This window comes from Dipodomys merriami, unplaced genomic scaffold, assembly GCF_024711535.1.
Source record: "Dipodomys merriami isolate MVZ:Mamm:240054 unplaced genomic scaffold, mDipMer1.0.p SCAF_34, whole genome shotgun sequence".
NCBI lineage: Eukaryota > Metazoa > Chordata > Mammalia > Rodentia > Heteromyidae > Dipodomys > Dipodomys merriami.
In genome coordinates this window covers 16,138,391-16,166,074 of record NW_027204937.1, presented here as the reverse complement: position 1 = coordinate 16,166,074, position 27,684 = coordinate 16,138,391, and the positions used below count along the sequence as shown (strand labels likewise).

At 51.1% G+C, this 27,684-nt stretch overlaps 1 protein-coding gene across 13 annotated transcripts in view; it reads right to left on the bottom strand.

Annotated features, from left to right (window-relative positions):
* The window catches only part of LOC138803464 (transcription factor HIVEP3-like), a 405,830-nt gene that overhangs the window by 9,980 nt on the left and 368,166 nt on the right, over nt 1-27,684 (bottom strand). For all 13 annotated transcript variants that reach the window (XM_069987525.1, XM_069987527.1, XM_069987528.1 and 10 more), the window contains 3 exons: nt 26,487-26,632; nt 6,204-6,379; nt 499-585 (listed from right to left, as the gene is read on the bottom strand). In XM_069987525.1, the coding sequence (XP_069843626.1) occupies nt 499-585; nt 6,204-6,379; nt 26,487-26,632 (409 nt within the window). The remainder of the gene's footprint in view (nt 1-498; nt 586-6,203; nt 6,380-26,486; nt 26,633-27,684) is intronic.

The window sequence follows — 27,684 nt, the reverse complement described above, 5'->3', positions numbered from 1 at the left end:
GTGCTCAGCCAGATACTTTAGCTTTCCCCCATAGCTTGCCTGCTTTGAGATTGGTTCTAATCTGCCTGTAGAGCAGGGATGGGCCTGTGGGATCTGGATTTGGCTTTCTTGGAACTCTCCCTCCTTCAGAATCCTATGTGTGAGGCCCATGCGCGAGCAGGGGACCCACAGAGTCTGACACATAGTAGGTACTACGTGTTGTCTGTAATTACACATGGGTTCACTCATTATACATTCTCTGTGCTACTCTGGCATGGTAGGCTGTGGTGCCCAACAGCCATCCTGCACAGCACAGGGGGCATTCTGGTAGTATAATCTTTGTCTGCCAGTGATTGGGAAAGCTGGAGGGGAGAATGGGGGGAAGGGGAACAGCAATCGAGAGGAGGGCAGAGGAAAGGAGGAGGAGAAGGGGAAAGGCAGAGGTCAGTGGCCTGGTAAGCGAGGAGGAAGGGAGGGGAAAGGCATGAAGGCAGAGAGAGGAGGCCTAGAGTTTCTTACCTTCTCCGGCTTCCAGCTCCTCCAGCACCCCTGTCTCTTGGCACTTTTTGCTGTGGGCTTTCGACTTCATGTGCTTAGTCAGATTCCCTGGAAAGGAATAAGACCAGACTCAGGCTCAGTGACAGGTCAGGGGCCAGCCAGGGAAGGTGAGAGCTCAGGGAGGCAGCACTGGGCTGGAAGCCCATGACTTCTCGGACCAGTCAAGGCACTGCCACCTGCAGGGGCCGGGCAGAGGCCAGGTGCTCCTCTACCCCAGTAATCAGGCACAGACTTGCAGCCAGAGCTGTGGATCAAGGTGGAATGCAGGGGCTGGGATGGAGAGGCTATGGGACCGTGAGGGGACAGAAGGTATGACAAGAACATGAGGTGCTGGTTAAAAAGCAAAAGAAAAAAAAATCCCCAAACAAAAAACCAAACACCTATTTCCTGCTTCTGATTTAAGTCTGTGTCCAGGTACTGGTGACATGATTCCAGTAGTATTATTGGCCATGTCAAGTGCTGGGGTGACATGAGGTTCTCACTGACCAGTATGGCAGGTAGGGGCTAAGTGGCCCTCTGGCTCTAGCTGTTTCTTATGAGGGAGGGAACGCAGGGCTTGGGCACTGTCCCTTCGTTTTTTTTTTGTTTGTTTGTTTAGGTTTGGCTCCCTACTATTTGAGCCACAGCTCTGCTTCTGCCTTTTTAGTAGTTAATTGGAGGTAAGAGTTTCACAGCCTTTCCTGCCAAGTCTGACTTCGAACCAGGATCCTCAGATGTCAGCTTTCTGAGTACCTTGGATTACAGATATGAGCCACTGGTGTCCAGCTGAGGCCACTTCTAAGTAACCCATCGAGCTGAACCTTAGGGTCTGGAAGAAGAACCAGGGCAGACTTACTCTTAGGAATGAAGGAGACAGAAGGAAATGCTGTTGGTCACACATGGGGACCAAAGGTTGAGGCTCAAGTCCACCTTCCCCAGACTGTTCAGGATGCTCCTTTGGGCCCAGCAGCCACTCCCAAATTGAGCTCTGAAGACCATTGCCTTTCCATACGGTCAATGACATAATAAGCTGTAAGTTCCCCGAATCAGGGGCTTTTTGTCTCATGAGTCTTACTAATTGGGAGGTTTGAATGGATGAATGGAGGAGGGAAGAATGGAAAGAAGAAAAGGCTATTGGAATGGATGTATAGACAGATTAGTAGATGGAAGAATGGGTAAGTGAGTAGAAGAAATAGGATGTGGGAGAAGAATAGGAAGAAGATCTATGGCAGTAGATGAGTAGAAAGGCAGATGAATAGACAAATGAGGTATATGAATAGGTAAGAAAATAAGTGGAGGGAAGGATGGAACGTAAGTCAGTACACGCAGCGCATGGAGGGCTGCACGAGTAGGAGAATGCTGGTTGATTAGATGAATGGATGCCTTTATATATAAATGCATGTGAGGCAAGACAAGAAGACAACAAAACAAGAGCTGCAGGGGAGGATGGATAAGTGGGAGGATAAGTGGAGACCAGGAGAGGAACAGACAGGGTAAGAGAATCAACAGGAAGAGAAATGACTGGGAAGATGGCTCTATGAGAGGTGGGCGGGGAGGGATGGTGGGTGGGTGAGCAGAGGTGGAGCCCATCCATGGCTGTACCACAGGGTGCTTCTTCCATCATTCTGACAAACATTTGAGACTGACAAACGTCTGCTGAGACGGAGGGGGAGCGTAAGCTGGGCTTCTCTATGGCAGGGAGGATGAGAGAGGAGCCATCTCCTTTCTTCTCTTTCAAGCTCCTAGTCTGTGACTCTGTCCTCAGCTTGGTCTTCTCCTGCAACTAGACAGAAACCTGCTGTTCTTTTCCTGGCCAGGGAGGTTGTCTCTTTTCCAGCCTGGTGGGCCTCCATCCTCACTGCTCTGAGCAGGCGAAGCCTGAGCAAGCACAGTCAGGAGGTGGGGAAAGACAGCAGGGAATGGAAGACGTCTGAGTTATCCTAGGCCACAGGGGACATGCACACTGCTCGTTCTGGCAGTTGCTTCATTTCCTACCCACATTTTACTTGTGTCTCTATTCAACCATACTAAATACATACAGAGGACGTATGGTAGCCCTGGGGGGAAATGCTATTATGGAAGAGAGAATTGAGGAACCTTGTAGAACTTGTTATTCTGCCCCCTCTAGACAGAGGCACATGTCCTCTGCTACCCTAATTCTGGGCCCAGGGGCTGATGACTCTAGTGGACAAGTTCCCTGGCTGTCCTGGATACTGGTAGGTATCCTATTAGCCATCATGGTGAACCATGGAACCCAGAATCACCATTTAGACTTGCGTCTCAGGATCTCAGAGTCTGACTTCTTCAGGTGATAGGAAGATGGAACAGGATGGTTCAGGGGCCTGAGGGCCACAGTGTAGGCTGGGCTCTGACACTGCCAGCTGGGAAGTCATGAACAAGTTTCTCACCCTACCGAGCTTATTTCCAGAAGGATAAATCATACTCACCTTAGAGGAACACTGAGAAGATCTGAAGATATTAACATATGTGGTAGCAGGGTGTGGCTGGCACAGAGTGGATCCTCCCCCAGACCCTGTGAGAATCACTCTTTAGGGGCTTAAAGGACTCCGCCACACATTGTATACTGTGCTGGTATGGATAAGAGAGGTGCCCAGATGATGCCCGTGATTGGACAGCTTCACTTTTTAGCCTGGGCTTCAGAGGCTCTCAGAAGAAGGCAGGAGGGGCCCCCCTACTGAAGGCCTGCCCCTCCCCTGAATGACCCCTTAGGGGGCTGTGCGAAGGAGGCAAAGTTGGAGGTGATGTTGCATGTCATAGCAGAGTAGACACCAGGTAAACCACCCAGCATGTTGCCTGGATTCCTCCAAGCCTTCCTCTCCCCAGCCTGTCTCCTCCATAGACAGGGAGAAGCCTAGCAAATTGCCACACGCCCAACCTGGCCACCATTCCCCTGCCAGCTTACCAAGCAGAGCCCTCTGCTTCTCACCATCACCCACGCCTCTCACTGAAAGCCAGACAGCCCTGAAGTGGAGGAAGAGAGGCAAGTGGATGAAAGTGTCTCTGAAAGAAAGTGGGTGCTGCGAAGAGCACCAGTCAAGGGCCCTGTCTCCTCTGGTGTCCTCCCTGCCCTCCCTCCTCCCCCACCCCACCCCACCCCACCCCAGCCTGATGGATATGTCTGCTCGCAGATGCCATCTCTGTCCTCCAAGGAGATTGCACAAGGGCCCATACATGGCACTGCCTCTCCATGAGCCCTGGGAACTATCTGAGAAGAGAAAAAGGACCCTCCATGGGCTGGCTGCCCCATGTCTCCCATCCCCACCCATCACCCACTGAGAACCTCCTCAGGTAGTTCCCAGAGCCTGAACTGCCACCTCCACATCTGACGGAGACAAGACACAGACAGGCAGACAGAGACAGACAGGAAGGGCTCCAGGTCCAACCAGGCTCAGCTTCAGAGCTCACACAGCCTGGTCCAGGCCAGAACTTAAGGGTGGAAGGAGTGATAGGTAGAGATGACCTGGAGGATAGGCAGACAGCCCCTGGGAGGAGAGGGGGAGGGCTCATGTTACCAGAGCTGGTGGCCGACAGGTCCCAGAGCTTGCGATAAAACACAGTCCCAGGGAGAGCCAAGGGCTCCAGGTCCTGTCCCCTCGTCACCAGAGGGGCTTCTTTGCTTCCATCTGCTGCCACCCACCAGCCCCCTCAGTGCTGGGCATAGAGTGAGATGTCACTGGCTCCCGTGTTCTTTTGGCAGGCTCAGCGGCACAGTGGAGGATGAAGTTGGCATGCTCCTAATCACTAGCCGAGAGCAGAGCTCCTCTTTCTTCAGGAGAATCTCCCCCACTCCCCCCACCTTTCTGGAAATGCAGAGAACCCCCTCTCCTAAGCCCCTCTGGGCTCAGATCCTACACTCTGGATCCTCTCAGCTCTGTGGGTGACTCAGAGAGACCGTGACCCTGAGCAGGGACTTCGGGCAGCTGGGCAGGGCTTCTAAGGAAGGCATCCCGGGGCAGTAGGTGCTCCACGGGCATCTCTCTGCCTTGGCAGAGGAACTGAGTTGGCAGAAGGACTTGCTGGGATCTCAGTGGGGGGACAGCTTTCCTGTGACACAAGGCAGACGGATTGCTCCCCAGGCCTGGGTAGTGGATGTGGTGCCATGCATGGCCAGAGCCAGGAGGTTCCCCTGGGGCTCCTCAGTGGGGTCCCCTGGCCACCCACTGACCTACTCAGAGGTCACCACGTGGCTGTGTTGTGCCACCTCTGAAGAGGAAGGTAAGGGCGCTGGCATCCTGGGGACAGGGGTTCCCCAGGCACAGCCTCTTCCCGTGTTCGGTTTCTTCACTTTCAGGAGGCTGTTAGACAAGCAACTTTACCTATGTAGAACTGAAGACTAGTTATCTAAGCAATCCACCAAGGATCCCCTTCTCTCTTCCCCAAAACCTCACCAGGCTGAGAGGGCTCCAGACATGCCCCCCTCTGACACACGGAGAGAGAAGAGGAGCAGAGAAAGAAGGTGGGTGAGGGACACTCTCGTCCCAAAACCTCGGTGGGGAAATTTAAGCTCAGCTTGAAGATGATGGCAAGAGGACACAGGATAAGGGTCACCCAACAGGGTCAGAAGATGAGAAACAGAGACCCAGCCAGAGAGGAGGCCGCTGAGCCACAGAGGGTGACAAACTGCATCCTGGCCTAGTACTGGAGAAACAGAGGCAATCTTGGGTGGGGAGCTGCATTGGCTCCCCTGCTTTTTGTGATCACTCAGCCTGTTTCACTGGGAACAGCTTCACCAACAGAAAGGAAGGACAGAAAAAATACAAAAGAGAAAGCATCATGTGCTGTACAATTCTGTCTCCCGACAGTGTGGCTTCCATGGAGTCACCCAACTTGCTCACAGAAGGCAGACCCTTCATGTGTCCAAACCCTGATCGAGGGATACACAAAGTGCAAAAGAGGCTGAACCCACCAAAGCTGCCAAGACCCTGGCCTCCTTCAGAAGCACCCCCGTTCTGCCCAGCTCAGTTAGAACCTCCCTGCAAAGCCTGCTGGGAAAGACACCATCTAGAGCACCAGGGGCCTCACTCTTTTGTCCCACCATGAACCTGGGAGGCTGCATGCCAGGCCACGGTCATCCATCACTGTTCCCTGAGATACAAGTTCTCAACAGCTCCTCCCTCCTCTCAAAGGTAACTGCGGAGCCTGTCCTGACCCTGATGTGGGTGTGGCCGGGGCAGGAACAGAACCTTGCTAGTCTGGATCTGGCGAACATGGCTGGGCCCTGCATTCTGGAGCTGCAGAGAAGCAAGGGGTAAGGTGAGGAAGGTGCAGGCAGGGACAGCTGTAGCATGCGACCGTGTTAAGTGACTCTGAGTGGAATGGATCGCTCAGTGTTACCGTGTGGATGTTGGAGGTCATCAGGTCAGTGGATAAACAGCTCTGGGGACATGCAAAAGGAAGGGGTGATGAGATACATAGAAGAACTGTGGGCTGGTGCTACGGGGAGAGGATCAGGCAGGACGCTGTAGGTGTGGGGAGGGCTGGGGCGGTCACAGGGTGCGTGCTACTGCCCAGTCCTGAACAGTCGGGCTGTGCCACAGGCACTAGGTGGGGTGGGAGCACAGGATATGGGTGTGTGCCAGGTCCCAGGTAAAGAGGTGTGAGCCGGGGCTCCCAGAGGAGAGCGCTCTGCGGCGGGCTGGGCGGTGCCCCAGCTAACTGTCTCTTACCTTTGGTTTTAAAAGCAAAGTGACAGTGCTTGCACACATAGGGCCGGACGTCAGTGTGGGTGCGGATGTGTTTCTTCAGCATGCTGGGCTTCTTGCAGCGAATTCCACACTCCTCACAAACATATTTCCCTCGGCCACGGCCTCGCACATAAACATACTCTTCGTTTGATTTGTACCTATGAGCAACAGGTGTCATGTAAAGGAAAAACAAAACCAAAAAAAAAAAAAAAGGGAGAAGAGGCAGCTTCTCACTCAGGGAAGATGTGCACGCTTCCTAGCTGTCTCCAGCCTGGGAGAGGAGGATGCAGAACAAGAGAGAGCCCTGACAGAGCTGGGAAGGAGCTAGGTCACCCCAGGGATTCACCGGGAACCCCTGCAGCCCGGCCCCTGCATAGGTAGGGCTGTACCTTCCTTTATTCCCTTTATTCTTCCTCCGGAGAAGTAAAGCCACAGCTTCCCAGATGTTTCCATTCCACAGCCCGCCCTGGCCATAGCACTGCCACAAAGAACAGCCACTGTGGGCCACCAAAGTCACACAGAGTGAAAAGGTCTCGCAGTAATAGCGGAGGCCCTGGCAGCTGCCATTCACCAAGTACACATGCCGACCTGGGGTACTTCACCTGAATGAAACCACTACCACCTCACAAGAACTTGTACAAGCCCGAGGCTCAGAGAGGTCGAGAGACATTCACACATGAACCCACAGCTGGAAAGGAACAGAACTTGGAACAGAATCATTTTGCCCTGAACCTGTCCATCTCCTTTAAGGAGCAACTAGTGCAAAGGCAGCCTTCCCAGGAGGACAACCAGTCCTGCAAGGGAGGTAGGAAGTACAGCCATGGTTCCCCAGGGGCCTTGCTCTCTTCCTCAACTCATCTCTGCCAAGCTGGAGGCTGTGGGGGAACCGCAGTCTTAGGTGGACTAGGCAATGCCAGCTGCTCTCAAGGCCTCATAAGCACCCCAGAACCCTGCGTCAGAACGAACTGTTCCTACAAGTGCTACAGGCCCCTCTGGGTGCCACTAGCCACAGGCATACTTGCAGCCAGGGGACATAGATTGTGGACCACAGGCCAGAGGGAGGCCTGGCTAGTCTAGGAGGAAGCATTGGTCATCAGACACCAAAGCCAGCCAAGACCAGGGCAAGAACTGGGCAGGTGCAGGAGGGTGGCTGGAAAGAACAGTAGCAAGGACTCCAGCCTTCTGGCAGGATGGCAGTTCAAGGCCCAGTGGGGTCACAAGGGTGGGAGCAGAAGAGGGGCACTTGGGGAGGGAGCGCAGGCCGCAGTGCATCACGCCATATCCACACCTCTCATGCCACATAATCACACACCCTACACTCACAACCACAATCACAAATCCCTCCCACTCAGCCACACATTTGCGCTGTCAGTTGTTCACAAACCCTCATGCCTTCAATCAACCACACAAACTCACACCCATACACTACTCACACTCTGTCACACACAAACACCCCATGCTCTGTCATCTACTCACATACCTCACACCACACATACCTCTAATCGTCACACACCTGACCATCACCCAGTTACATTCTCACCCTATAATCACACATATTTTCATACCCACACCCCTCCCACACTCATAAACACATTCTAGTGTGATGTCATCTCCACACCCCCACAGTCACCCCCACAAAGCACACACTTCATACACATTCACAGTCATACTCTAATTCCCGCACTCGAGCCCCTACCATCACACTCCTCATACACACCTGCCCCCCCATATCACACTCTTTCACACACTCACATAACTCAGATAGGGTCTAAAGGGTCCTGTCTTCACCTCTTCAGGCTCTGACCCACCTGTATTGGGCACTGACCTCAGGTGTCTTTGGGCAACTTTATGCTTGATCAGGACAAGCGCCATCTTATGTTCAAGCACAAGTACTGCAGGTCTGGGGGCAGGGCAGTGGGAGTGGTCAGGCAGAAGTGGGAGGGGCTCCCAGTAGGGACCCAGGGGAAATGGCACAGGTATCAAATGGCTTGGAATGTGTCAGGTGTGAGCAGACGGGGCCAGGTGGGTCAGGTTGGTTCACCATGGGCCTTGAATGCCACCTTGAGTTTAGACTTGCTCCAGTGTGTCTTACAGATCAACACAAAAATCTCCCAGAGTGGATACCCCCAGGTGCTGTGAGGCCCAGTCTGTCCCCAGGATAGAGACTTGGAGGCCTTCTGGTGTAGCCTTCAGACTTCACAAGCCTCGGGGGCCATGTGGACAGTTGCAGTTGATTCACCTTGGCTCACTCATGTGGCCAGGGGGAAGAAAGGTGATGGAGACCCTTCTTTTAGCTACTGAGTGTGAGATGCAAGTAAGAAGGGCACGAAGAGGTCTCTAGTGCACTGCTGGGGACTTGTGAGACATAGAACTGTTCTGCAGATTTGCCAGGAGGAAGCTGACCACACGAGCAAGTGAAGAGCTAGCTGAGCATGAACAGTGCTGCAGGCAGAGATCTGAGAGAAAGCAGAAGGGAGCCTCAAACCTGTCCCAAAGAGGAAAAAGGTTAGAGCAGGGGGATGTTAGGAGAAGAGGCTTTAGAGAAGGGCATACAAGCAGAGTTGGGTCATGGAGAGCCTGAGGATGCCCAAGACATGGAAAAGGCAGCCTGGTTGAACACGAGGCCCTGGGATTTTCCTACTCTGTGAGGGCTGGGCCTATGGCTTGTCCAGTTTCATGGCTCCTGAGGGGTCCAGGCCAGGATGGCTTTCCAACAGTGTGGGCTTGCCCCATTCCTGCCCAAGCCTGAGCCCCTGCCCTGTTCAGAGGCCCTTCAGCAGCTACAATCTATTGGTGCTTCGCACCTTCCATCCCACAGATACAGGCTGGGCACTCTCCTACCAGGAGCCAACCAGCTCTAAAGCCTCCCAGACACCCTCCCACTCCACCTCAGGGGCTCTCTGCTTCCTTACATAGTACTAGTCCAGAGAGGGCTGTCCACACACCTGTCCATCTCTCCTCGCCTCTCTATACTCCTGCAGGCCAACCATCCTCACTGAGGCCATGGGGTGCCCCAAACAAAGGATGTTTGCCTTGTCCTGCCTGCCTCTCACCCACCTTCTGCCCTGCTTGACTTGGGTGATCCCATTCTCTTCTTATGTGTCTCCTCCTTTGCCCAACCTTTCTTATGCTGACATCCCTCCCCTTACTCCTTTCCCAGGTGGTTTTCCATCTGAGCATTGATGGCTCCCCTCCTCTCCCTACTTCTGGACGTTTTTCCCGACCATCCCCTTGGCATCAGCCGGGGGGCTTCAGGTACCTCTAGTGTGAGGCAGCCAGCAGGAGGAGGTTCTGTGTCTGGGAATGGGACCTTGAAGAGGCTATTGAGATCCCAGTCCTTTCTCTCTTTGCTTCTGGGACACCCCAAGGTGAGCAGCCTCCTCAGCACATGACCCCACATGCCATGAGACTGGGTGACATGGCTAAGTGAGCACAGACGGGACTCTGAGACTGTCAGTTCCTACACCCACAGCATGTCCTCTGGGACCCAGTCACAGTCATGTGGTTGGCCAGACCAGCCTCCTGGGCATTGTTCTTCCTTCCCCACATGTAAGTCCATCATGGCTGGCCACACTTCATCCAACACTGGTTCCGAATGTCCACCTCGGCCCCTAAGCCAGACCACTATCCCTTCTCCCATGCCATGGACTTCTTTCTTGACAAAACAGCCTGTGGTGGTAGGGTTCTGAGATACGCAGCCCTTGCCACTACCCCTCACTCTAAAGGCTCCATTTGTGGTCCTCCCACGGTCCTCAGGGCAAGCCCACCTCCTCCACTTGGCCAGCAGGTCCAGGCACTTTGTGGTTATGGCTACTGCTCTAGCTCATCCTTCCTGTTCTCATGGTCCCTGCCACTCCTGTGCTCCCTCCAGCCATGCTAACCAACCCTGTCCTCTGGCCTAACAGCCCACAAACAGCCAGCACAGGTCTGCGCAGCCCCTCTACTACTTCAGGGCTCTGTCAAGTGTGATCGCCCATCTACTGCATTCTCTGGTGCACTCCCACTCTAGTATGGTGCCTGAGAGTCAGCAAGTACTCAATCAATAGGCTGCACATTGGAAATTCAACCAAGGCCTTCTCTGCTCAGTCGCTGTGCTCCACTGCCTTGCCTGTCTTCTGTTGCCCTGACAAGTGGAACCATCAGCCAGTCCAGTTGCTCCAATCCTTTCTCTGGATTGGGAAATCTTAGTGTAGAGACTTGAGAGGCCTTGAGATCAGACATCCTGACTGATTAGGGCCATGCAGCAGGGCTCCATCCTCAAAGGAGGGGTTCCATGGCTGCAGCTTCAGGGTCCCTGAGTCTCTCCCAGAAGCAGCTTTGTGTGCTGCTGCCTAGGGTAGGGAGATGAAGAGGCAGTGGGTGGGTTGTGCAGATGCAGCTCTTCCTGCTGGCAGTGTGGCAGCATGGAGACTTAACTCCAAGGAAAAGAAAAAGGCCTCTCGAACAGCACCTTAGTCAGGAGGGACTTACTTTCTAATCCAATCCAGATATGCCCAGGAACAAGAGGGCAAGTTAGTGGGCAGCCAAAGAGTGTGAAGCAGCATGAAAACCCAACTCTGACTCCAGCGCTGTTAGGTGATGGGTGGGCCTTGGTCTGGGGCCCCTTCCTGCCTGCTGGTGCCTGCTGGAATCAACGCATGCATGACACCAGCGTTGTGGCTCTGGACTCTTTGGAGGCGGGCCTAAGAGCAGTGGCTTCCTCTAAGTGGCTGGGAGCTTGGCACATAGCCCCAGGGTGACGCACATGGCTCTGCTCCACCCAGGTTTGGGAAGGGGGTGTGGTGGCCATCGAGTGGCATTGCAGGCAAAGTGCTGAGTGAGGTGCTGTTTTCAGGCTCTGGATACATCCCAGGCCCCAGGAACAAAGCTGCTCTGGAAGGTAGCAAAGCTTGCCTCCCGAGGGGGCTCCATGAACAACAGAGGTCCTGTAGCTGGAGGGCTGGTGACTGCTGGTGATTGGACGTGCTGGACAGGGTGGGTGATGGAAGGGGCCGCAGTGATGAGGGTCCACTCCTGGGACAGCGTTGAGTGGATGTGCTTATCTCATCCCATCTCCAGTTACTCTGGAGACCCGGAGGAGGTTCAGTAAGGAGACAAAGGAGAGGAGGCCCGGGGAGGGGGGAGGGAGTGGGGTCTGAGGGAACTGCAGGCTTGGGCGCACACCCCCTCTGGAAGGTCAGGGCTGCTCTCATCCAGCCCCGTGTGGCATGGATTGTCACATCTTCATTTTTTTCCCCTAGAAAACCAAAATCCAGATTTTTTTTATACTGAAAATATTAGTAAACACTTGTACTGGGCACCGAAAGATTTTTAAGTGCACTGAATACATTGCTTCATTCAAATCACATGACTGCCCTGTGGGAAAGGGCTCTACTCACCCTCATTTCCACAGGAGGAAACAGTCACAGAAAGGTTAAGTAGCTTACCTAAGGTCACTCAGTCAGTTACTTAATGGACTGAGAACTTGAACCGAGGCTATTTGCCTAGTTGAGTTCAGGTGCTTAATTTCTGTACAATTCTCTTTAAACACACACACACACACACACACACACACACACAAATATAGAAGGAGAAGCATACCTATCTAGCCTGAAGCTAAACATGCAACTCAAGGTGATTTTCCCAAGGCCACACAGCTAAGTAAATAAGAGCATGTCTGACCTTCAAGTTCGTGAGTTTTCTCTCTATCAAGATGGGTTATTTTTTTTTTTTTTTTAATCAAGATGGGTTATTTTCTTAAAAGCGGGTATGAACTCAATGGCCTCCAAGCCACCTTTCTAATCTGCGATTCTAAGAGGCTATTCTGCATTTGTACTATTGACTTTTTCAATATGTTCTTAATATTGAATCATAAAACCCTTGCCTCTCCTCCAAATTAGGATATTTTTAAAGCTTGTCAACATTGTGATTTTATTACAATATTCTTGCCAAATATGCCTCTTCATCCCTGGGCATGAAACCTGGGTACAATCAAACAAATTGAGAGGAAGTCATGATTAGGGGTGCCTACACTGTCAACTGTCATTTTGAGGTTCACTTTTCAGGGTAGCCTGTGGTCTGTGTGAGAGGTTCAGGACCAGGTCCTTGCAGTTTGAGCTGTGTATCTGATAGAACTATTCAGCTGCAAAAGTAGGAGATAGGGCAGGCCTTGCTTTAATAAGGCCTGGAGGCTGAGCTGTAGGGCCTGGGGAAGTTCACAATGATCTCTGGGCACATCTCAGATTTTCCTGTGGTTAGGGTTCCATAGAAATGACATCATATCCGGGGGGAGGGCACCATCTAAGCTGAGGCCTGCTCAGCCGGGACTTCCCAGGCATATTTAAGACATGCACAGGCCCAGAGACCAGCAGTGGGGCTGATTCCATACAGCAGTGGGAACCACAATCGACTTCTCTGTATTCAACATCACCTTCAGACCTGCTTCGAGCCTGTGCCTAGGCCAAGCCAAAATACAACTCTGATTCTGAAGTTGGGCCCATGAATGACCAATGGATACCTAAGAAAACCATTAAAAAAAAGACAGGAACGGCGGTACAGATGATGGACACAGGGCTGGGGCTGGCGTGTTGGATCTCAGGAGATGTAGCCTTTATGCAGAGCTGACCCCCAATACTTGTGACCCATGAGCCTGGGTCTGGGTGCAGTGAAGAGGACACAGTGGGTAGGAGGCCAGGCAGCCAAGTAGTGGCAGAGCCGGTGAAGATGGGAGAAACAAGAGCAGAGACCAAGGAGAGGGCAGGTCAAGGACATCTGTAACACCTCTAGAAGGATTCTCACCTCAAGGGCAAGCCCTTGTCTGTCTAGGACTTAAACCTAGGAGTAGGGTGCTCACCATTCCTAGATTCATCTTAGGATACCAGTTCTCAGCCTCAGCTACTGGGAAGACAGAGCCCATTATGCCCCAGAACTAGGCAGAGAGCTGGAGACACCCGACGAGTAACTTCCTAATAACCAAGTTCAATTAGGAGCCACCAGGCTAGCACCAAGCCTGGCCAGGAGCCAGATGGAGTCTGTGGAAGGCAGCTGCCACCATTTCCGCCCAGACAGTGATATCAGGGGGGAGGCGGGAAGGCAGCCAGAAGTCAGGGAAGTGAAACTTCCAGAAAGAGTGGTAAGCTCCTCACAGTGGACCCAGCCGTAGCCGCCCTAGCCTGTAGTTGGCTCTAGAAGGGTGACTTCCCAGCTAGCTGCTCAGGTCCATAGGAGTGGGGGTAGGGGGTGGGACTAGGGAGAGGGGGCATTGGGGTTCTGGGGTCCCTTCTAATCACTGCAACTCCATATCCAGTTGTTTTTCAGAGTGGGTATCTGTGTAAACTGAACTTTGTAATGAAAGAACCTGAGACTATGAAGGTGATTTGACAATTACTGCGCAAGGGAGCGTTTGGGTTTGGAAGGTGGTTTTTATCTTGGAGGCAAAGGAGCCCTCGTGTCCTCGGATCTGGACATGTTCAGACCCCCTAGCCCATGCCTTCACAGGTGTATGTGTCTCTAGCCTCTGGGGACTCACAGTGTCCCCACTCAGCTTCTGACTCTCCTGGGAGGGGACTTTAACTCTCGGCCTGGGATTCCACCCATAGACTGGGCTTTCAAGTGGTGCAAAAGGCTTGACTTCCCCTGAGATTTGTATACCGCTCAGCACTGACCACGATCTCAAGGGACATGGAGTCTTCCTCATCCTCTCACCATCTCCTGGAACCCCGCAGGCTAGTTTCTCCCCCTCCCCCATCCAAAGCAGGCATTGAGCCAGGGTCCTGAGCTCCCAGGCAGGCACTCTAACAGCTGAGCCACATCCAAGTCTAGTTATTTATTGGTTTTTATTTTTGAGATTTGGTCTCCAACTGTGAAAGGAAAACCAAAGGAATATTGGGGCTTAAACTCAAGGACTTCTGCTCTTGTTCTGTTCTTTTTTGTTGTTGTTCACAGCTGGTGCTCTACCACTTGAGCCATGCCTCTAAATAGGCACTTTATTGGAGCTGCATGGGCTTTTCTGTCTGGCTTTGAATCTTAATCCTCTAGGTCTCAGCCTCCTGAGTAGGTAAGGTTACAGGTGTGAGTCCCTGGCACCTGGCTGACCCCCAGTTTTTGACAGGTTGAAAAGTGTCTTTGTTGGGTGGAGATGTCTTGCTACCCAATCAAAAAGGGAATCTGGCTGGGTGCTGAGAGGTGGGTTCACAGTCTAGTCCTATACACTGAACTCAGCTAATGGAATATGACAAATATGATTAGGGGAGATTCTCTATAATTTCTTCTTCCCCAGCCATAGCCTAACTTGTCAGAGAAACCACAGCATGCCGAGGGGGAGAGAAAAGCCTCTGGAAATCCTCCAAGGTCACAGCCAAAGAGACTAGGACTCCTGGGGACCCCACCCCAGGAGCATCATGTTGGGTCCCATCCAAGAAGGAGGAGGTGCCTTACAGAGCAGATTCTTTGTGCCCAGCTCCAACAGGACCTTGTTCCCCAGGTCATTGCATTCGAAAGGAGAGGAGGAAGAAGGAAGAGATGAAGATGATGGTACAGAGGCAAGTGGAGGAGGAATAAAAGGATAATGATGATGATGATGAGAAAGAGGTGGAGGTAGAAGAGGGGGAAGAGGAGGAGGAGGAGGAGAAAGAAGAGGAGGAGGATGGCATTAGAGGCAGGGAGGAATGGCAGGAGGTTGAGAGAAAATCCCAGCCATGAAGACAGAGCATCAGATACTTCAGCATCCAGACCATAACACATAATTGCAGCTCTAGAGCTTCAGTGACCCCCTAGGACACCTGACACATACCATGTACCACAGAAGTCTGTGCCACTCACTTTTTTTTCCCTTGTTGGTTGTTGGGCTTGAACTCTGGGCTTGAGTGCTGTCCCTGAGCTCTTCAGCTCAAGGCAAGTGTTCTACCACTTGAGCCACAGTGCCATTTCTGGTTTTCTGGTGGTTAATTAGAAATAAGAATCTCATGGACTTTCCTGTCCGGGCTGGTTTTGAACCACGATCCTTAGATCTCAGCCTCCTAAGTAGCTAGGTTTACAGGTGTGAGCAACTGGTGCCTAGCTTCATTCTTACACTTTTGAAGTGGAGATCAGTAGGAGAAAGGATCAAAGCCTGGATTTAAAAAAATATACAAGGACAATAAAAGCTTCATCAAGGTTCCCCTCACTTAGATTTGTAGCAGGATGTCAGGGGCGTCACGTGGGTGATGGTGTCAGGAGTTCCAGTGTGAAGAAAGGGAAAGGGACTGGATGGAGCCCATGTGAAAGGCATGCCACAGGCTCCTTGGAGACTCGCTGGGCTGGGTGAGCTGGGGGTCCTCAGATGTAAGTGGATGGGAGTAAAGAACATATATTTTTTGTTTATTGTTGTTGTTGTATGACAGAGTTGTGCTATATAGGCTGGACCTCTCAAATTTCCTGTCTCTGCCTCCCAAGTCTTGAGATTACAAGCGTACACCATCATACCAAGCCTAGAGAAACCTTCTAAATGTGGGGGAAAGTCTTTTAGTCACTAGGGATAGCAGCTTATACTGTGGTCCAGCTTCATACTGGCCCCATCTTCCTGCCTTGCTCCCTCATGCTCTGGCCTCTCAGGGCCCTTCCTAGCCTTCATCTCAGGAGCTGTCTTACTTTGGTACATTCTATCAACAAGGGCCTACCCTGGAGCCACCAGCCACACAAGCTATCACAGCCACCGCTGCCTCCTCCTCCTCCTCCTTCTCCTCCTCCTCCTTCTTCCTTCTTCCTCCTCCTTGTGTTCCTCGTCCTCCTCCTCCTTCTTCTTCTTCCTCCTCCTCCCTTCTTCTTCTTCTTCCTCCTCCTCTCTTCTTCTTCTTCTTCTTCTTCTTCTTCTTCTTCTTCTTCTTCTTCTTCTTCTTCTTCTTCTTCTTCTTCTTCTTCTTCTTCTTCTTCTTCTTCTTCTTCTCCTTCTCCTTCTTCTCCTTCTCCTTCTTCTTCTCCTTCTCCTTCTCCTTCTTCTTCTTTTTTTTGTTAGTTGTGGGCTTGAACTCAGGGCCTGGGCACTGTTCCTGAGCCTCTTTGTATTCAAGGCTAGCGCTCTGCCACTTGGGCCACAGTGCCACTTGCAGTTTTTGAGTGGTTAACTGGAGATAAGAGTCTCATGGAGACTTTTCTGACAGGGCTGGCTTCTAGCCATGATCCTCAGATCTCAGTCTCTGAGTAGCTAAGATTGCAGGTGTGAGTCCCTGGAGCCAGCTCCTCAAACCTCTTTATTGTCTTGTTGATCATCACTGGCTGTCACCTTGGTAATCAAGATGCTCGTGGCTCTTGCCTATAATGCTAGTTTCTCAGGAGGTGAGATCTGAGGATCTCTGTTTGAGGCCAGCCCAGCACCAAAGACATATCTCCTTCATCTTCAAGGCCCCATGCCAGTGCTGCCTTCCCTGAGGGGGGACCTGCATGCCATTTCTGCCCTTCGCTGTCTTTGGAAATCTCACTTAGCCCTGGTGGGCCACCAGCTGGCCCTAGTCTGCCAGCCACACTGACCAAGTCAAAAAGCCTTTGAACATAGCCTGGCGTCTCCCTGGCTGCCTTTAGGCTCTTGGATGGATCCATGTCAGCTGTCACCATATATTCTTAGAAACCTGTGTGCCCAGCACAGCAGTCCTCTTCCAGCCTACTCCAGACTCAGCTTGTCTGCTGATGGTTGTGTCCCAGCTTACACTCCCCCAGCCCTGCAGCCACTGTGGCCTGTCCAGCTTCTGTTGCAAACTACCCATAGTGACAGATGATATCTGTCCACAGCACAGATCCAAAATTCTGCTTGGATCTCAGGCCGTTTCCTGCTTTGTTCTGATGCCTTGAACTTCCTTCTTGGCTTGACTGGCTGAACTTGTTCAGAAATCTGCCTGGAGCTCCCTATAATCTCTGACCGTTTTAAACTCTACTCTTGAATTCTGATTCCCTCACCACCCCCTTTCCACCTATCTGGATCGTTCCTTCTCCTTTTAAAGTTTTATTCTGAAAGAACCACAATACAGAGTTAAGGCTGAAAGTGGCCTGTAAATAGATCCTTTTCTCCTGAACTGCTTGTGAACAATATTCCACCACCTGAAATTTTCAGTGTTGGTCTCCTACAGCTAAGTAGGAGCTTTGTAAAGATGACCTTCAACATAAAAACATCAGGACATTAGTGTAGTGAGGTTGGGTCTGCAACCTTTCTTCTGATTCCTAAGAGGCTCTCCCAGGGGACATTCAATCCAGCCATTCGCCAAGCATGGTGGTACATGGTTGTCACCCCAGCACTCATGAGGTTGGGGGTGACCACAAGTTCGGGGCCAGTTTGAGCTATGTTGTGAAACCTTGTTTTAAAAAGAAGAGGAAAGAAAAGAAAAAATAAGAGAGAGTGAAAGCTGACTGTTTCCCTGGGAAACCCAAGTCATGGATGGGAAACAGATAAAGGAGACATAATAAGTGAAATGAAACAGAAGATGTATGGTTGGCAAGCAGGAGGCCTGGTGGGGAAGACCACCCTGCATCCAGTTCACATTTAAAGGACTGTCCATTTCATACCACAGGCTCTGCTGGGGTTCATAGGTTGCACCCAGGGTAGCCATGTGGCCCTGCACCTGCTGCTGTAGGAGGCTCCAGCAACCTGTGGCTGCATAGTCACTTGAGACAGGTCTTCCTTCTGAACAATGGCTAGCCTCTACCCTGTGCTGCTTTGGGAAGTTTATCTTCTATCACACCACCAGCTGGCAGCCCTCCTCCAAGAGACTCCAACCATGGAGAGAGACCCACTTCTTCCTCATTTCCCTAAGCCTTTGGGGCCAGGCTCCCCCTTGCCTTCCTCTTCCTTTTGGCTATGTGTGTTCAGGCCAACCAGTATCTAACTCTGGTCTCTGAAAGGACCCCCAGACTCCCAAGGTGCCTCATCTTGGGCTGGGTACACTGTCAAAACTCCTGCCCAGGAAGGAACACCTACGGAGGAGCTCTATTGGATTCTCTGACCTTTGCAGAAGGGCAGCTGTTCCTCAGGGAGATCAGGGCTGGAAATGGCCGTTCCTACAGGCTCTCTCTGAGCACCTGTCAGTATTCAGTGCCGAACTCTGTGGTTCTCAGTGCTGAGGCAGCCGAAAAGGTCACATGTCACACTGTGGTTGCTGGAAGTGGTTTAATCCAAACCATGTGGCCCTTGCTCGTAGCTCCCTGGGAAAACTGAGGTGCACAAGAGCCAAGATGCAGCCAAAGACCACAGAGCCAGTGATGGCATGCAGGACTCAAATCCTGGTGTCCAGACTCTAGAGCCCAAGCCCTTCTTCTACATGTTTCCAATGACAAACTCAGGGAAACTGAGACCCAGTATGTACACAAGGACAGCTGAGAGGCCTCAACTCCACAGCCCACAGCACAGGCCTCCCTCCTTGGAGAAAACCTCATTTCAAACAAGGCCCAATAATAGGAAAGGTAAATGTTTCCTGTAATCAAGGCTAAGAAAATCCAGAGGGACCCATGCTAACCCTCCTGCCAGACACTCCATCTGCCCAACAATCCACTTGTCATTTTTCTTGTTTGTTTACATTGTCACTGCCCACGTGATCAACATAGCTATAGAACTGGAGCAGAATTTTCTCTCTGCTGCTGGGAAGTGCCTATAGGACCAAAAAACACAGGCCTGAGCTTCTGGCCTCCAGCAGCTCCATGCTAGGCAGAAAGACCACCTAAGCCTGGAAAGTCAGACCAGGCTGGTGGAGGGAGGGAGGGAGAAAGGGAGAGAAGGAAAGCAGGAGGAGGAAGGAAGGAAGGAAGGAAGGAAGAAGGAAGTGGGAGGAAAGGGCCACTTTTACTGAGCATTTCCTGTGTGCTAATCTAAGTACCGAGGGGCATTAAAACTGACTCTGGCTTTCCAGATGATTGGCTGTCCCCTATGTGTCTTCCAAATGTGGGAGCTCGGGGTAGTGGCACAGCCTAATACCCGTGAGGCAAGCTGGCTGAGAATGCCTGCACGTGAGAGAAGACCCCCAAACCCTCCAGATACCCGGAAAATGACCTAACAGACATTAGAACCAATGGGAACTGGAAAGAAATAGAAGCCATAAAGGAAAAACAACAACAACAACAAGAAAAAAACTGATTACTGGCCTTGCAAAGATACTAAATTTTATCAAACAAGAACAGGATACTAGTAAGAGAAACATTTGGCTTAGTGGTATAGCATCTGCTTAGCAAGCACGAGGCTTTGAGTTCAAATTCCAGCACTATCCCCCCCCCCCAAAAAAAAAAGAAAGGAAGGAAGGAAGGAAGGAAGGAAGGAAGGAAGGAAATATTTTTCTGGGACAGGAAAAGAGCTCTAGAAAACTAAAAATGGAAAAAGAAGAAATGAAAAACCCCAATAGAATAGTTGGAAGACATAGTGCAAGGCAGTACCGAGACTGTGGTAAAGATACCAAGTTATAGAAAATCTGCAGATCTGTGTGGAAATGGAGAGAGCAAGCCAGGAGGGCCAACCTCCTGAAGCTCAAGAGCTTCAAAGAGAGGAGATACAATCAGAGAAAGGGAAATAATCAAAGAAATTATTCACAAAAACCATCAGCTGTGGTCACCAGCTAGTGAAATTTGACATCTCTGTACAGTTTCCTATCTAGGGATGAACAGACCCCAGGATGGACTGAAACTTCCTGAGTTGTTCCAAGAGCAACAGAAAAATATAATGACACCTTGACTTCCAGCCTAGAACTCCACATGTCAGACAATAAGTGCCAACATTATTTTTACCTCTCACACATCCTCTGGATACCTTGCCTTGAAGGATGGCCTTTGTGGAAAGCAGAATGCAAACCCAGATCATTTTCTGCTTTTAGAATCATAAGATCACATTTAAACTGTCAGTGAAATAACTTAAGAGTTGTGAAGCTTAGTTCTGACGTAGAAAGAGAGGGTTTTGTCTCTTTCCCAGGCCAGAGTTCAGTTGGTAATGTCCAGCAGGTACAGGGCCACAAGAACTGCCCTGACTGGACCCAGCACCAGAGCTAAAACGTGGACTCACCTTTACATGTGAACTGGATGCAGAGAGGTGTTTCCCATTAGGCCTTCTGTCTGACAACCAGTCTTTCTCTCTCTCCCTCCCTTCCCTCCCTCCCTCCCTTCCTCCCTTCCTCCCTCCCTTCCTTCCTTCCTTCCTCTTTCACAATTTTGTGTATATTTCCTTTTTCTACCTATAACTTGGGATTTGTTGGGAAATAGCTTTCTCTCTCTTATGTTTTTTCTCTTCATTTATTTGAGACCAAAGCGTACTTTATAGCTCAGGCTGGCTTTACACTCCCCCTCCTCAGTCTCAAGAGTGCTGACATGACAGGTGTGTGCTACCAAACCCAGTTAATGGCTGGAGTATGTCCCCTGGGACAGCCTTTGAGGAATCAGAAGAAAGGTTTCAGAACCAACCTAACTACACTAATGTCTGGATATTTTTATTTGGGTGTCATCTTTATAAAGGAATAACTCTTCCAAGCATGTAAGTGGTTTCCTGGAAACAGAAATTTCTTTCTTGCTTTCAATCCAGCTGTTTACATCTGCACTGTAGACCTTGAGCTCACAGAGATGGTCCAGGATGGGGTGGATGCTTGGGCTGGGGCTAGGAGCCTTCCCATTCCCCAACCAAGACCTCAGATTATGCTAGCATCTTCCATTCTGCCTATTGCTACCCCTTCTTGCTCATGCTTTGGACCAGTCCTCACACTGTTTCTACCCTCTCCTCCCCTCCCTCACCAGCATCCTCACCTGCCCCCTACTACCAGTCTCTTAACACACATGCTGTGGGCATCTCAGGTTCAAACAAAGCTGGCCAGCCCTACTCATCCTTCATGCAGGCCCTCCCCATCTTCACTGCTTCCCTCCACAGCCGGCATCTTAGGACAGGGTATACACACTGATTCAACTGCACATCAGCCTGCACCATGGAAACCACTCCCATCAAGGCCATCAGTAACCCCAGCACTGCTCTATCCAACAGACACTGCTTCCCATGGTCCAGAGCTCCCAGGCAACTCACAGCTCAGCTTAGCCCACCGTGCATGCCCTGCTCTTGGTTTCTAGGACTTTATACTTGGCTGGGTGTCCTCCTGCCTTTCTCTTGGTACCTTTTTAAACTCCTTGCTGCTGTGTCTCCTTTGCCTTTTCCATGCTGGTGCATCTGAGCTTGGTCCTGAATGCCCTTTCCTTTCCTTCCTTCTCCATCACCCCAGGTGACACCATCTAGTTCCAGAGTCCCAAATTAAACCTGCATGTCGACATTTCCTGTTCCTGAGGCCAGCGCCTCCCCCCCCCGCCCCCCCCTGCCGTGTACTAATCATAACACAGCTCATCCAACATCCTCACTTAGATCACGGCCCCTCAAAGTTAGAGGCCCACGATGCTCTGATCTCCCATCCCCCAGCGTGGTTCTCATGTTCCTCTCCTGCCCTTTCTATCTAAGCCGAAGTGTGGTAGCCATCCTCGATTCCTGCCTTACCCTCTTTGCTCTTACACTCACTAGCTGAAGTGAAGGAAACACCAGTAGGAAAAAATGGATGGAGAAAATGAAGTGAGGGATGGGGAGGTTTCACACACGCCAGAGGAAGGTGTAAGTTCACAGTGGTTGGTCTGGGAATTTGTGATGGAAGGGTGGCTTAAGAGGGTGAGGGAGCCACTCTGGAAAAAAAAAGCTCTCAAGGCAGAGGCCAGAGAGGCAGAAGCATGTCTCACACAGACAGAAGAGACCACTGGCTAGAGCATGGGAGCAGGGGTAGGGCAGTAAGCTCAGATCAGGGAGGAGATGGGGCCACAGGCCTGCTTCAGAAGGCACAGGGCATGAGTGACAGGGGTTGCGATGGATACCCCATGGTCAAAGGACTGTTTGTAAGGTGGAAAATTAACTCTGGGAATGCTCATTTGGATGCAGCAAGGGGTGGATGCGTTGTGAGGGATGGAACCCGGCTGTCCCAGGGGAGCACACTTGAGCTTTCCCTACAGAGCCCCTGGGCCAGCCGACATGTCACTGCCCAGCACTACAGCTCCAAGCCCACATGGCTGCCACTCCCTCCAAACCCAAGCCACCCATCATGATCTGCTTTCTGAGGGTGCGACCCCAGCTGGCCCTGGCCGTCCAGGGTCTCACCAGGTGAGTTCATCACTCCCTTCAGATCCCAGTGCCAAGGGCTCACCCTGGCTGCCACTGCTGGCAGTCAGGTACTCCGTATCAATTCCAGGCACTTCCTCTTTTAGATTGGCTTGCTGGGCTGGGCTCCCAGCTCTCCTTGCAGCAAGAGAAGTTGAGTCAGGACAACGTCAGAAAAATCATCACCCTCCACAAACAATGTAACTTTGTATGTATGAAATCACTGCTTCTCAGGAGAGTCCTTCTACATGACCAGACTGGGCGGGGGCCAACACATTCCCCATGCCACTCCCAGAAAGCTGTCTGGAAAACACAGGCTTTGTTCAGGTATGAAAGTGACCAGCAATGTTGGTTGTATACTAGGAAACCAGGACAACTAAATAGAGGCTGACACATAGTGTGGACAAAACATTGTCCCAGGAACAAGTCAAGAAGAGACTTGAGGGAGACAAATGGAGTTTTAGTATCATTGTTGGACAGAAGTAACACAAAGAACTATGGCGTGTGGAGGGGCCTGAGAGGTTTGCCAGAGGTGGGTAGCACCAGTCTATGAGGACCACCTGGATTTGCCAGTGGGCAGAGCCAGGTAGACAGTAGAGGTGAAGTACAAGGAACAGGCTGAACGGTGGGACCAGGGGTAATGCAGCCAAAGAAAGCTCTGGAACTCAAGCACAGCACAGGCAAAGCCACACCGAATGGTGTCCAAAGAGACCAATATTGCTGCTGGTAGAATGGCTGGCCAGAGCAGTAGGAGAGGGAGAAAAGAAGCCATACTGAACCTTTGATAACTTTGTGTGGACACCAGAATTTGGGGACAATTTAAAGCTGGGCATGGTGGTACAGGCTTGTGGACCCAGATATTTGGGAGGTGGAGAATTGTGGCTCCGGGTCACCTTAGACAGGGCTGGTGAGACCCTATCTGATAAGGAAAAACAAAACAGATGAAAAGAAAAAAGGACAGGGATTGTGGCTCAAGTGATAGCGCACTCACTTAACAAGCAGGAGGCTCTGAGTTCGAATTCCAACACTGAAAAAAGAAAACATTTAGGGACTAATTGGAAGGGGAAGAGAGGAGTTTAAGGTGACACTGAATAAGAGGGTCAGGTGTGTCGCTCAAAGTTTGGATGTGGATGAAGATGTGGGTGAGAGGTAGAGGGTTTGGTTGGCACAGGCTGAACTTGAGTTGTTGATCTCCCAAGCAAAGAGGGCAGGAGGTATCCAAAACAAGAATCTACAATTCAGGAGTGTAGGCTCAGCTCTGCGATGAGGTTTGAAGGGAAGGAAGTAGATGTTTGGGGAGACATTGAGGACAAGAAGAAATGAATCTCGCTGGCCAGCTAAGTGGGCCTCCATCACTTCCAGACTGTTGAAGAGACTCCTTCACTACCCAGCTCTTCGCTCTTACTACCCTATCAGGCCTCGTCCCACACCCTTTTAGCTGATCCAGCCCCCAGGCAGCTTTCTCCCTTTCTCCTCAATCCCCACTGCCCCCATCTCAGCACAGGGCCTTGCATGTTAACTTTGGTTGGGTTGCCAAACACTTTAAGGATTGGACGATCAGCCCAGAGCACCTCTAAGGCATTGACTAATTAGGTCCTCCATGAAGGCCGAAAGACTGACTCCTTGATTCACTGCTGGACTGGAGGTCAAGAAAGAGTAAGGGGGAGGCTGGCTAGCAATGGAACAACTTGAGGATACTGTACACCAGCATCTGTTCTTCCTTGCCTGGCTTATTAGCACATCATCATAACTGGATCTTTATACAGCAATGTGGACACATTTAGAAACACCTGTGGAAAACTAACCAGTCACAGACAGATGTTATCACCAGCACTAGCTACAGAATGTTTCAGGTTCTTCCAAGCACAGGTAGAACTGTGTGATCCCACTTTGAGGGCCTTGTTGAAGCCATGTGACTTTCTCTGGCCAAATGGACAGGAGCAAAGATCTTAACCTTCCAGAAAGGAAAAGTTTAAAACCAGCACATGATAGACCATACTTTGTTTCCTCCCTTTGGGGCCTGCATTGGCCTAGATCCGTTGGTGGACTTAGTGACCAGGCCCCATTTACAAACCCTTCTCTAACAGGTACTGGAGTGAAAAACATTGTATTAAAAAAAGGAAAAGAAAGAAAATGAATAAGGAAGAACCCAGTCTAAGCAATATTACACTATGATACCAATGGAGGGCCCAAGGATACATTCTGGGTTGTGCTAGGATGGAATTCCATTAGTGGCTTGTAGGTTGGTCAAATAGATGGTCTGCATCCCTGGACCCATTTATGAGACTCCAGGCATGTGTTCCATTCTCTCTCACACTTGAAAATACTCCCGAGGGTGACATCAGCCTCATAAAACCCAAGCTGTAAGAATGAAGATGACATTTCCCACAACAGACAGCAGAGTGAGGTGGAGTTAAGAAACGAGGCACACTGGGTCTGGACCCGCCATGTCTGTCCAGATGCTCAGCTCCTGTGTACCTTGCCCTTCTCACAGGCCTCCTGGGACCTCCATACCATGGGTGTGTTACTATCCCCTTCACAAATAAGAACACAGAATTAGAGAGTCAGAGTATGGCAGGGGTTGGACAGGGATAGTTGGGACCACTGCATGGCAGCAGAGGTGATAATCCTCTTCTCTAAAGAGATTCTGAATAGCAGGTATGACTTGTGAAAACTTGCGTGGGACAAGGAGGAGGGGGAGACTATTCAGGCTGCAAGGAGAGCGGCAGACTCTGGTGTGGCTTCTTACCTTTCACAGGAAGGCAGAGGTGTGTGGCAGGGAGCTGTTTGAAGAGAGGACTTCGCTAGTACCTTGCCCAGAGGAACACAAGCAGCTCGGGGGATAGAGGGGTTGGGAACTGGGCCTCTACTTGGAAGGCCACTGGCACAAATGTCAGCTACTCCTGGCCTGCAAACATCACCACGTGGCTTCTCAAGAGCCCCACAGGGCGACTTCTCTGCAACCTGATGCATGCGTGAATCCTGGGAGCCTAAGGACTCAGTGGTAGGAGAATCCAGAGACACAAGAGGGCGCTCTAACCAAATGGCATGAGCAGAAAACCAAGTAGAGAGAGGGTCAGCATTCAGAAACACCTTTGGTTCTATGTTCCTCCATGGAACCATGACTGGTATTGAAGTAGTGTGCTTCAGTGACATTCGTGCCCCTTGACCTGTTCCCATCATTGGGATAACCAGTCCCCCCCCCCCAGACCCTCAGGCTAGTGCCACCAGAGGATGCCAACTGGGGATCTTGGGGAGTGTGGCAGTCTCTGTTTTCTTCTTTTTCAACTGTCTGGAGGGCTTTTGTGCCTGTCGCTTGAGGCACCTGTCATTTTGATCTCCTGTTGGTCCCAGGTGCTGGAGTATCAGGCCCCCAGTGACAGCTCATGTTGGCTAAGGTTTGGAGGTCAGTTTTCCTACACGCTGTTGTCCTTCCAGACCACGTAGGACTGGGACCAACCACCTCGATCACAAGAGGGACACAGACACAAGACCCTGAGACAGACACCAAGGCACCTGCTCACAGACACCACACCTTGGAAGCAAACACGCAGCCACAAAGAACACAGCTGGCACGAGAAATTTTTGCAAAGCACATCTAAAGCAAGGTGCACTACTAGAGTCCAGAAGGTTCCCAAGTGGCAAGTTCTGAAACATATAGCTCATCAGGTTTCCAAAGGTGAGCACAGAAGGTTAATAACCAGGGCTGCAATGAGTCAGCCTCAAGCCCAGCCAGTCTGAAGGAGTGGCAGCCTCATGCACAGGGCCTGAGTGAGTACCCATGGAAAACTGGGCATATGGGGATGACCTGGGCAGACAGAAGTGACTCCTGAGAAACACATTTCCAAGGAATTGGTAGTTGAGACAGCAGCCACAGGAGACCCACCATCTCCCCTCTCCCCCAGGGCAGGGGTGAGAAACTAGCCAGCAGCCGAGGATTCAAGGATTCAAGGATTCAAGGATTCAAGGACTGGACTCCCAGGTCCTCAGCAAACACCAAACATCTCAGCAAGGACCCTCCCTCCCACCAAATGTTCTCAAATGGGAAGCTCATGAGTCCCACAACGCAGAGAGGCATTGCAGGAACCATGGGCACCCGGGGGCACTGCCCTGCATGGGCAGCATGGCCTCTTATTATATACCTAGGAAGCACACTGAAATCCAAGTGAGTGTCTTACCCTCCTTCGAAGATTTTGATCCTCGCCGGCTCCCCTCTCTTGGAGGCAGGAGCATCCTCTTCCGGCTTCCCTCGCTTCTCCTCTTCTTTCTCCACTCTAGTTATGTCTTTCTGGCCTTCTGGGGAAACCAGTGACGAGAGGTGCACCTGCCCACCGCAGGGACGACAAATCACTGCTGGTTAAATTTGTACTCTGGGCTAGAAATGTCCCAATATTGTCTTGAATGGCATTGAAGACATGCACAGAGACTCCCCTGATCCTCCCCCCTTCCTGCTGGAGCAGTGCCAAGTACTCAACAGAATCAAAGAACTGATCCACTGAGGTGCAGCCTCCCCTCTATCCAGGACTCTCAGTTAATGTTCTTTCTTACTTTTTTTTGGTTAGTTATGTGGCTTGAACTCTGGGCTTGGGTGCTGTCCTTGCGCTCTTCAGCTCAAGGCAAGCGCTCTACCGCTTGAGCCAAAGCGCCACTTCTGGTTTTCCAGTGGTTCATTGGAGATAAGAGTCTCTCGGACTTTCCCACCTGGGCTGGCTTTGAACCACGATCCTCAGATCTCAGCCTCTTGAGTAGCTAGGATTACAGGTGTGAGCCACTGGCGCCCGGCCTCAGTTAACGTTCTTATGGGAGCTGCTTTTCTCTTGTTCTTTTGTATGACTTTGGGAGCTCCTGGGAACAGGTCTTTATCCGTATCCTGTTTTCCTCAATCACCTTGGCACCCAAAACAGGTCTACTTCAGTGAAGAGGCCCAAAGGATACTGAACAAATAAAGACTATACTCTATCTTTGGAATTAACTGGTCCAATTCTCGTTAATAGATCAGAAAGCCAAAGCCACACGGCTGGTTAAGGACAGAGCTGGGAGTAGAGTCCAGCCTTTCCAGGATCCTGACCCTCCTGATCTAGGACCAAAGCCCAGGAGCAAGCTAACTGACCATAGCCCACAGAAGCTGTAAAAGTTTTGGGCTACTGCTTCATGCAAACGCATTCTCTTGGCAAAGTATTGAGCCTCAGTGATCTGGCTCTATAAGGAGGGCTAGCATTGACCACTTCCACTATTCCTAGAACATGTTCTTTGAACCCACCATAGGTGTAGGGAGCACAGGTGCCAGGCTGAGGGTTGGGACAAAAAGCACCTGCCTGGCAAACAGGGAATCTGAGTTCTAGCAAAAATCTACACTGCCGCTTTGGCAGAACAGCA